At 45.0% G+C, this 11,735-nt stretch overlaps 1 protein-coding gene across 1 annotated transcript; it reads left to right on the top strand.

Moving 5' to 3' along the window:
- Positions 1-241: 241 nt before the first annotated feature.
- LOC115510674 lies at positions 242-2,381 on the top strand. Its single transcript, XM_030311143.1, is given in 2 exon segments — positions 242-1,519; positions 1,521-2,381. Coding segments are annotated over 2 exon segments (2,139 nt in total).
- Positions 2,382-11,735: the final 9,354 nt, after the last annotated feature.

Here is an 11,735-nt window from a genome sequence, read left to right as displayed (position 1 = left end):
TTCTGTTTTGTCTCCGCAGCTGCGCTGGAACATTTGTCTGTGTTATTGTGTCCTTGTTAATGCTCATAACTGTTTGTGTCTTGGTGTGGAATGAAATGGAGCAGACCCAAACCACCCCCCTGTCTCTTATGCTCTCCCACTTCTCGGACGTTAAGGAAAGGGCTCATAATTTGAGCACAGACATAAGAAAAGGGAAATTTCAGACTTACTGCATGTCAGAATGGCCAAACTTTGACGTGGGATGGCCCCAAGAAGGAACTTTCCACCTACCTATTATTTTGCAGGTCAAGTCGTAATCTTCAAGGACAAACCGGATGGCCACCCTGACCAGGTGCCCTACATCCTGGTCTGGCAGGACATGATCAAAAACCCCCCTTCTTGGCTAACACCATTCTTAGCCCCCAGAGCAGGACCTACCAAGATTCTAGCCCTGCGGAAAGCGGAGGAGACTGACACAAAGGCCAAAATGCCCCTTTATCCAGTCTTGCAGGATTCCTCTCCGGAGGACCTGACCCATCCGCTGCCCTACGAGGCTCCCCCTCCCCCTTCCGCCCCTCCATCGGAAGCACCAGGGGCTGCAGGAGGGGCACCAGCGCTCCCTGATGAAAGAATTCCTGTGCGAGGGCCAGCAGCAGGGACACGTGGACCCACCCACCGGGCAGCCCCACCCTCAAATATGGGGCCTGCCGACTCCACCGCCCTTCCCCTCCACGCCGTGGGTCCTCCCGACGAGTCTGGAGAACAACCAATGTTATATTAGCTGTTCTCCACAAGTGATTTATATAATTGGAGAACTCAAAATGCAAAGTTCTCCGATAACCCTAAAGATTTAATTGGGCTTTTAGATACTGTTCTTTTTACCCACCAGCCTACTTGGGATGACTGTCAGCAGCTCTTGCAGGTTCTCTTCACCACTGAAGAGAGAGAACGAATACAAGTGGAAGCTCGGAAGTCTGTCCTGGGAGAGGACAGACAGCCGACTCAAAACCCAGACCTCATAAATGCTGCCTTCCCCTTATCCTGCCCTACCTGGGACTACAACTTGGCTGAAGGTAAGGAGAGACTCCGGGTCTACAGCCAGACTTTAATGGCAGGTCTCAAGGCTGCCGCGCGAAAGCCTACTAATCTAGCCAAGGTATATGATGTAAGACAAGGTAAGGATGAGAGTCCAGCAGCCTTCTTAGAGAGAATCACAGAGGCTTTTAGGCAGTACACCCCTATGAACCCAGAAGCCCCAGAAACAAAAGCCGCAATTATCATGGCTTTTGTTAATCAGGCCGCTCCAGACATCAAAAGGAAATTACAAAGAGTGGAGAGGCTAGGAGAGAAGAGCCTGCAGGACTTAATAGTAGTAGCAGAAAGAGTTTACAATAATAGAGAAAGCCCGGAGGAGCAACAGACTAAACTAAGCCACCGGCAAACCCGAAATCTGGCTAAGATCCTGCTGGCTACAACCATGGATGACCCACAGGAAAAACGGAGGCACCTCAAGAAGCTGACTTCAGGGACAGGGACTTCCTGGTCCCCGATGGGAGCTCCCTAAACTAAACAAAAACCAATGTGCTTATTGCAAGGAAGAGGGCCACTGGGTGAAAGACTGCCCTAACAAAAGATCTAAGGCCCCTGCCAAGATATTGGAGATGGAGGACCTGGACGACTAGGGGAGTCGGGGTTCGGTACCCCTCCCCGAGCCCAGGGTAACTCTCAGAGTGGAGGGGCAACCAGTTGAATTTCTAGTGGACACTGGGGCACAACATTCGGTCTTATTACAACTGAAGGGGAAATTGGTGAGCAAGACCTCATGGGTGCAAGGGGCCACAGGGACCAAACAGTACTCATGGACTACCTGAAGAACTGTGGGCCTCGGCATGGGCCGGGTATCCCACTCCTTCATGGTCATCCCTGAATGTCCCTACCCGTTGTTAGGTCGGGACTTGCTCACCAAGATGGGGGCACAAATTTGCTTCCACCCCGGAGGGGCAAAAATCCTAGACAAAGAAGGGCAACCAATTCAGGTGCTTGTCCTGAGTTTGGAAGACGAATATCATCTCCAACAGATGCCCCCTGCCCCAATGACTGACATTGACCATTGGCTACAGGGATTTCCTCAGGCATGGGCAGAAACTGGGGGAATTGGGCTGGCCCGACACCGACCAGCTGTATACACAGAACTAAAATCAGGGGCCGACTCTGTCAGGGTCCGCCAATACCCTATGCCTCTCGCGGTGCGAACGGGAATCACGCCCCACATACGGCGACTACTAGACTCAGGCATATTAAGGCTCTGCCAATCGGCATGGAACACTCCCTTGCTGCCAGTGCGAAAACCGCACTCTAACGATTACAGGCCAGTCCAGGACTTAAGTGAAGTCAACCGGTGAGTAATGGATGTGCACCCCACGGTCCCAAACCCATACACCCTCCTCTCTACCTTGCCTCCAGACAAAAATTGGTGTACGGTATTAGATTTAAGAGATGCCTTTTTCAGCCTGCCTTTAGCACCCAAGAGCCAAGACCTTTTTGCCATTGAACGGATGGACCCCAAGAAAGGCATCAATGGCCAACTCACCTGGACTCGACTACCACAAGGATTCAAAAACTCACCAACCTTCTTCGATGAGGCCTTACATGAAGACTTGGGTGAGTTCCATTCTGAACACCCTCATTTGACCTTATTGCAATATATAGATGATATCCTGCTAGCAGCGGAGGACCAGGACACTTGCCTGTGAGGCACCAAGGACTTACTCCAGACTATAGCGGCTCTAGGATACCGGGCCTCAGCCAAAAAGGCCCAAATCTGCAGAGCAGAGGTGAGCTACCTGGGGTACAAATTAAAGGATGGACAAAGATGGTTGACGGATGTGCGGAAGGAAACTGTCCTAAGGATCCCACAGCCGCAAACCGACCATCAGGTACGTGAATTCCTGGGGTCGGCAGGGTTCTGTCAATTATGGACTCTGGGTTTTGCTGAGATGGCCAGACCCCTCTATGAGGCCACCAGGCACCAACAAAATTTTGAATGGACAGAGGCCATGAACAAGGCCTTTAATGACCTTAAACAGGCCTTGCTGTCTGCTTCGGCTCTTGGGTTGCCTGACCTAATCAAGCCCTTCTACCTATATGTAGACGAGAAAGACGGGGTGGCAAAAGGGGTCCTTGTCCAGTACATAGGTCCCTGGAAAAGACCCATAGCTTATCTCTCTAAAAAGATGGACACGGTGGCCGCTGGATGGCCCCCATGCTTAAAAATTATTGCCGCGGTGGCCACTATGGTCAAGGACGCAGACAAGCTAGCCATGGGGCAAGAGCTATATGTTACCACCCGACATGCTATCGAAGGAGTACTCAAACAGCCCCCAGACCGCTGGATCAGCAATGCTCATCTGACCCATTATCAGAGCCTACTGCTAAACCCCACCGGAATTTTATTCAAGCCACCTACAACCCTGAATCCGGCAATGCTTGCGTGGCTGGTGGAGGGCTACTCCCTAACCCAGACTGGGACTCCCCCTCCATAACTGTCAAGAGATTTTGGCACAGGTCCACGGAATCAGGGCTGATCTCCGGGACCAGCCACTGCCGAACGCGGATGCCACCTGGTATACGGATGGCAGCAGTTTTGTCCGAGAAGGAATCAGATACGCGGGGGCAGCCGTAACCACAGAGACGGATCATCTGGGCAGAGCCATTGGCAGCCGGAACATCGTCTCAATGGGCAGAACCGATCGCCCTGGCCAAGGCACTAACCATGGGAAGAAGGTAAACGAATAAACATTTACACCGACAGCAGGTACGCCTTTGCCACCGCTCATATCCGCGGAGCCCTTTACAGAGAGAGAGGGCTTCTGACAGCAGAGGGAAAGACTATTAAAAACAAAACAGAGATTCTTGAACTCCTAAGGGCCCTCTGGCTGCCCAAGGCACTAGCTATCATCCATTGTCCAGGACACCAAAAAGCAGACACACCGGTAGCCAGGGGAAACCGGCTAGCCGACTCAAAAGCAAAGGAGGCGGCCCTTTCAGTGACCCAGGTTTTAACAACCACGCTACCCAATCTGGGGGCACCGACCCTGCCGGACACCCCCAGCTATACTGGCACTGACTTACAATGGATTAAATGCTTGCCTACGACCCAATGCTTGCGTGGCTGGTGGAGGGCCGCAGACTCCGGCATCATCCTGCCAGAGGAATCAGGATGACAAGTCCTATCCAAAATGCATCGGAGTACTCATATGGGAACAAGAAAGATGGAAGACCTCATACGACATGCTAAGATCATTATTAAGGACTCTCGAGCAAAGATGGAGCAGATCGTGGCAAGCTGTCATGCATGCCAGCTAACCAACGCCACCACCCATGGGTCTAACCCCGGAACCCGACTCAGGGGAGACCGCCCAGGAGCATAGTGGGAAGTAGATTTCACTGAGGTAAGGCCTGGAAAGTATGGGTACAAGTACTTGCTAGTTTTCCTAGATACCTTTTCAGGGTGGACAGAGGCATTCCCCACCAAGCGCGAAACAGTGCAAATCGTGACCAAAAAGCTGCTGGAGGACATTCTGCCAAGGTATGGATTTCCTGCCAGGATTGGATCCGACAATGGACCGGGGTTCATTTCTAAGGTAACACAGGGAGTAGCACAAATACTGGGGGCAGATTGGAAATTACATTGTGCTCACAGACCCCAGAGCTCAGGTCAGGTAGAGAGGATGAATAGGACATTAAAAGAGACCTTAACTAAATTAGCCTTGGAGACTGGTGGGGACTGGGTCACTCTCCTCCCCTTTGCCCTATATAGGGTGAGAAACTCACCATATAAGATGGGACTGACTCCCTACGAAATCATGTTTGGTATACCCCCACCTATCGTTCCTGCCTTGAAACCCGAAGTGCTTGATGAGTTCAATGACCAACAGCTTCTTTTCTCCCTCCAAATGTTACAAAGGGCCCATGAGCAGGTGTGGCCTAAGCTGAAGGCCCTCTACAAGACCAGCCCACCTCCTGACCCCCGTTGGTATCGACCAGGCGAATGGGTGTACCTGCGGAGGCACCAACAGCAGACACTCCAACCTCGCTGGAAAGGACCCTACATGGCGATCCTGACCACGCCCACTGCTCTCAAGGTCAACAGAATAACTCCCTGGGTCCACTACACCCACGTCCGGCCAGCTGATCCACACGCCGTCCTCAAGGACTTTGTTCCGGAATGGAAGAGTCAGCCCGACAAGGACAATCCCTTAAACCTAAGGCTGTGTCGCTCCCACTTACCCCACTAATATTACTTGCGCTGTATCCCCTGGTGTCTAAACCCAACCCCAACCCCCACCAACCATTTAATCTAACCTGGCAAATCATCACCCCAAGCTCTAACCCATGATTGGGTCCTGCATAGGATCCTCTGGAAAAGGGGGGAATGTGGGACCCAAGGAATTTAACAAAAATCCCCTACCCCTGGACAAGCAGAGCAAAACTAACTCCATTTTGTGCTACACCCACCATCTCATGTATAACCCCCACATGACCTACTTATTGCTTAAGACACTCCCCCACCCTAGTCAAGCCGCTGAGCACACCCTTACTGGAAACCGGCTCATATAGGAATGCGGAACCCCAACCGCCAAAGAATGTAAACCCTGCCTTTTGCCCGCCAAACTTGTGCACCAATTCTTAAACCCCTGCCTTTTGCCTGCCAAACTTGCGCGCCAATTCTGACCAGAGTGATAGGCTAGTTCAAACAGTTACTATAGGGTAATTGGCCCCTGTGTGTGGACTAACATGACTATGCAACTTTCTGTGTTCAATTCAATTGGCCACCTGCGTGTGGACTAACATGACTATGCAACTTGCTGTGTGTGTTACAATCTCATTGGCCACTGGCCCCTATAAAACTGCTCCGCCTCTTAACCTAGGGGTCCAAGTCCCTGCTCTGCTGTGTCGGGTATACTTGGGCCCAAGCTTGAGCTTGCAAATAAACCCTCGTGCGTTTGCATCGGTATCGGGTCCTTGGTGGTCTCTTGGATTCAAAATCGAGGGCATTACACAGGCCCTCATCCCCATCTTTCCCAGAACATTCCCTGCCATTCACTCCTTCCCTCAGGGCTCTGATAAGTAACCAAAACTACCTTGGAGAAACAAATTTAGGCAAAGACATTAATGGATAATAACATTTCCCCTTCTTGGGTGTTGCATTGTAAAGGGGTCTGGAGAAAACACAATATCTTAATTCAAAATACTTGACTTTGAATTGATGAATTTTCAAGATACCAGGAAGGATATATTAGGAAAGAGAGATTTTAAGTATCCATCAAATTCCATTATATACACACCCACATGCTCTTTTTGAGCCCAAAGATTCTAGGCAGCAAGAAATGTCAAATGTAAATGTAAAAATCTACCTCTTTGCCCCTGGTATTTTCATCACAGCTTTGGCGATCCTGATAAGAAAGAGAGAAAAAAGAAAGAAACCAGTTTTTCATTTGCAAATTGCTTACCAATTAGCTTTTAATGAACACTTTATTCTTTCATGATGGCACAGACTAAGGGTATTTACTCAATCTAATTTCTCCTCAGCTTAATGGGAGCATTTGACTAGTCCCTGCAACAAATTCATCAAAACAAACATTTATTCTGCTACCATTTGAGAGACACTCTGCCAGCCATTGGGAGAGATTAAAAATATATGAGACATGGTCTCTGTTCTCTAGGCACTTAATATCCAGCTTCAGAGAAAAGTTTATAAGAGCTCAATAACAGATTCAACACAATAATACATGTAATGGCACAAAGCACTAAGAAATGCATTACTAAATTCAGTGTTAGGGTATTTAATTGAGAACCAGTGTGACTAAAATGTCCATCTTGGTGCAGCTAAATCTAACAGGTAATGTTACGAACATCTGTTATTTCTATTCACCTAGCAGCCTTATAACCTTTGGAGAGATTTCCTGGCCCCATTCCCCACGGTCCTGCAAGCTATCAAATATGAGTCTGCATAGCGCGATACCTAATCCAAGTTGCACCAGCTACGATTCTTCACTCTTCTGACAAAAAGAATTATTTGTTGGTGAGTACTTGATTCACCTTGGGCCAATCAGAGTCCTTCTCTGGATTTCTGATTCATACACACTGGGAAGGAGCAGTCCTCTACTGGTATGGATAAATAAAAAGGAATAAATACAAGAATATTAAAGGCCATGTTTTGTCTCATGGAGACAGCCTTCTTAGAGAATGAAGCCAAAAATCAGGAGAAAGCCAAAATGAAAGAAGAAACAGGCATATTCCTGACATCTTTTGAGCACTTAAATGTAGCGGGCCTAATGGTGCACCGCTTAGTTTTACAGGCCAACAAATTCCCTTTGTATCTTATTTATCAAATACACTCTCTACTCTTCCTGGAGATCAAGTTTCACATGTTAGTCTTCTTAATATTGTCCCAGAGAGTCACTGATGCTGTTTTCATTTTTTCCCTATATTTTTATCTTAGCGTGCTTAATTTTGGATAGTTTTATTGCTCTGTATTCAAATTCATTAATCTCTTCTTTTGCAGTGTCTAATATGCTCTTAATCTCATTTTGTGATTTTTCTCATTTTAGATTTTTTTTTATATCTGAAAGTTCTATTTGGTTCTTTTTTTATATCTATCTTCTTTTCTCATCTCAACATGTTCATTTTTCTTCCTACACCTTGAGCATATAGAACATATTGTAAGAGATATTTTAAGACCCTTGTCTGCTAATAACATTGTCTCTGCCATTTCTGGGTCTGTTGAATTTTCTCTTATGGTTATGAGTCATATTTTCCTGCTTCTTTGCTTTTCCTGGTAATTTTTTATTGAATGCTGGATATTGCAACTTTTATATTGTTGGATTTTGTCTGACATGCAGTTAATTTACCTGAGATCACTTTGTTCTTTAAACACTTGCTTTTAAGCTTGGTTAGGAAAGGTCTAGAACAACCTTTAGTCTAGGGTGAGTTTAGCTCAATTACTGAGGCAACATATTCTTAAACACTCTATCTGATGCCTGTGTATTATGGATCCTACATGAGTTCTGGAAGTTATGTTCTCTCCTACTTTCTCTCCTGGCCTCACAGAGCTTCAACCACCAAATGCATAGGATGATATTCAACAAAAGACTCCAGAGGATCTGCTGAAGATTTCTGGAGCTCTCTCTCTTTCCCATTTTGTCTTTCTCTATCTGTCTCTGCCTCTGCACCTCTCTCCTCTCTGATATTCTCCAATTTTAGCTGTCTGAATACTGATGTCTGTCTCCTGAACTCACTAAGAACTTTGAGTTTTCTTTGTATCTCCCTCCCTGCACTATACCTCAAAACTTCCTCCTAAATGGAGTAATTATAGGGCTCATCTCATTTACTTCCTTTCTGTCAGGATGACATTGCCTGTTGTTCAATATCTGAAAGTAGTTATTTTCTATATTTTGTTTGGTTGTCTAGTTCTTATGGTGGAAGGACAAACCCTACCATATCAGTTAATCCTTCATGGATGGAAGGAGACCCAAACTTTATTTTTTTAAATCTACTCCTTATCAAAAAAAAAAAAAATCTACTCCTTATCAAAAAATAAGACAGTGTCTAATATTAACAAATTTATATTCCTCTTGCCCAATTCCCTAATTACTAAACTATGTCTCTACCTTTCTACTTGAACTTATCCCAGGAGCCACAAGGTATGAGACATGATTTCATCTGTCAAATGGAAATAATAAAAAGTACTCCTAAGTTTATGATGAGGATCAAATGAGATAAATTACATAAAGTCTGGCATACGGTGTTTGTTCTACAAATGGCAACTCTTAGTAGCACTGAATGAATCATAGGAAATGGAAACAATGATTGTGTTAAGCAGGAGTCAACATTAGTGGCTCCATTTTTCTAAAAGTAAACACAAAACACACACACAAAAATTCAGTTATGAATACATTTGATGTTTCCAAATGTACTCTCCAAATATGCCCTGTTAATTTTGTTATAAAAGTTTCTCGAGTTCAAAATTTCACTGAAAATGCATTTCATTCAATATTTCTATGTTCTGTAAGTCAAATTTTAAAATAATGATGAAAACTATGAACTGCAAAACTCTCATTGAAAAGTGATGCTAAAAAAGCAACAAGCCCTGGTTTTCTGAATCCTTCTAGAACTTTAGAATCTCAGAAGTGAGAGCATGAGAGGAAGGAATGGCTAGACTGGCCTTGAATTGAAAGATAAATTACATAATTGGCATTTATACTAAATCCTGGAAACAGAAGTAGCAAAACTTAGTGTCTGCTTTGTCATAAAACTTAAAATGCATTATTTATATACGGAGGCATTTATCCTGGAGTTTGTTTTCAAGATATCATTGATCTCATTTTAAAATAGCACTCCAGGGGCGCCTGGGTGGCTCAGTCAGTTGGGCGTCCGACTTCGGCTCAGGTCATGATCTCGTGGTCCGTGAGTTTGAGCCCCGCGTCGGGCTCTGTGCTGACAGCTCAGAGCCTGGAGCCTGTTTCCGATTCTGTGTCTCCCTCTCTCTCTGACCTTCCCCCATTCATGCTCTGTCTCTCTCTGTCTCAAAAATGAATAAACGTTAAAAAAAATTAAAAATAAATAAATAAAAAAAAATAGCACTCCCATCAGCTATTTGTATTGGTAGATCACAATTATTCCTCCCTTGGAAAATGAAGGGTCCCCTTTAAATATTTAGGTTTTCTATTAGGTATTCTACTAGGTTCTGTCACATGCTAGATTGCATTTTATCTCTCACAATATATATAATTACCGTCATTTTATAGGTGAGGAAACTGGAGCCAAGAGTGATATTATGACTTGTGTTAAATCACACAGCTATTTAGTGGCACTTCTAGAAAACAAATAGCACTGAGCTATTATCCTCAAGGAACACTCTGCCTGTAGTTTTAAAAATATCTCTTAAAGAGTGAGGAAAGGTCTGGAAAACAATATGGAGTTTCCTCACAAAACTAAAAATAGAACTGTCCTACAACCCAGCAATTGCACTACTAGGTATTTACCCAAAGGATACAGGAATGCTGATTCAAAGGGGCACATGAACCCCAATGTTTATGGCAGCACTATCAACAATAGCTAAATTATGGAAAGAACCCAAATATCCATTGACTGCACACACAGTGGAATATTGGAATGTTTCTCAGCAATCAAAAAGAAATGAAATCTTGCCATTTGCAACAACGTGGATGGAACTAGAATGTCTTCTGCTAAGTGAAATAAGTCAGTCAGAGAAGGACAAATATCATATTATTTCACTCATATGTGGAATATAAGAAGCAAAACAGATGAACATAGGGAAAAGGAAGGAAAAATAAAATAAGATAAAATCAGAGAGGGAGGAGAACCGTAAGAGACTCTTAAATACAGAGAACAAGCTGAGGGGTTGCTGGAGGGGAAGTGCATGGAGGGATGGGCTAAATGGGTGATGGGCATTAAGGAGGGCACTTGTTGGGAGGAGCACTTGGTGGTATATGGAAGTGATAAATCACTGGGTTCTACTCCCGAAACCAGTATTACACTATATATTAGCTAACTTGATTTTAAATTTAAAAAAAAAAAAAAAAAGAAGTGAGGAATGGCTGAGTCTCAAAGAGACCATAAAAACTATAGTTAGAGTAGGTGGATCGACGCCTCCCCCAACTGTGAGAGGCCATGTGCCTGCATGGACAACACAGCCAACTCCTGGTGGACCAATTTCAGTGACTTCATTCGGCTCTCCATCCCCAAAAGGCAACGTCCAAGGGCTACTATATTATTTCTTTCAGAAGCCTTCTGAAATTTTGCCCAATATCTAAGGAATTAAGACATTCTTTAAAGAAAGCCTGCAATTGAGGCATTTCATTTCCTATTTTGTTTCTTTCTATTTGCTCTGTAGTTCTCCACAGAGATTTGAACAAAGAATTTACTACAGGGTTTGTATATTCATGCAAATAACACATTTTCCTACAAGACTACACCCTTTGTTCTTCCAGATGCTGAAACATTTCTGTTTGCTTTTCTAGTTGATTTTGAAGAATTATGATGCAAATGTGTAGTTGGCAGATATTTTGTATTCTTCTCAAGCTCTTCCTTATGCTCTGAATGAGAGAGAGCTGTGCTCCTGAACTTGGGTTCCCTGCTGCTTCCAGCAGGTGTGGATTTGCCACAGCCAGAGACCAAGCTGGTGTGCAGCGTGAGTTGCTCCTGAAAACATGTATGTTCTGCCTTCAGCTGGAGTGCTTTGAAGTCACTGTGTGCTTTATGGCCAGCTTTTCTAATTCTGCAGATTTAACTTTTATTTTATTAGGGTTTTGTGTGTGTGTGTGTGTGTGTGTGTGTGTGTGTGTGTGTGTCTGTGTCTGTCTGTCCCTGTCTCAATTTAGTAAAGGAATAAATGTTTTTCCCCTTTGGTATAATTTGACCTCTTGGTCTCTGGAACATCCAGAGAGATTGAAGTAATAGGTGAAAAGCAGTCAGGTGCTGTGCCAACAGAGCCTCCTGAGAAGAGCTAGCAGGGGAGCAGGGAACCCAGAAGCAGCCCTAACCTGGAATCATCCTCTAGAACCACGCTTGGATCATCTGAGGCGCACGGGAGCAAGAAGACACAATTATGCAGTTCCAGTCTACATAGACCATTAGTAGTAAGAACATCGCTAGGGACAAATCTGTGGCCCAAACCACTCAAGGTAGAAACACACAACTGTTTTGTCTCCCTCCTTTATTGTAGAACGTTA

Source organism: Lynx canadensis, chromosome A1 (assembly GCF_007474595.2).
Source record: "Lynx canadensis isolate LIC74 chromosome A1, mLynCan4.pri.v2, whole genome shotgun sequence".
NCBI lineage: Eukaryota > Metazoa > Chordata > Mammalia > Carnivora > Felidae > Lynx > Lynx canadensis.
Note: the sequence above shows the minus strand (reverse complement) of the source record. Positions and strands in the feature narration are given on the sequence as shown.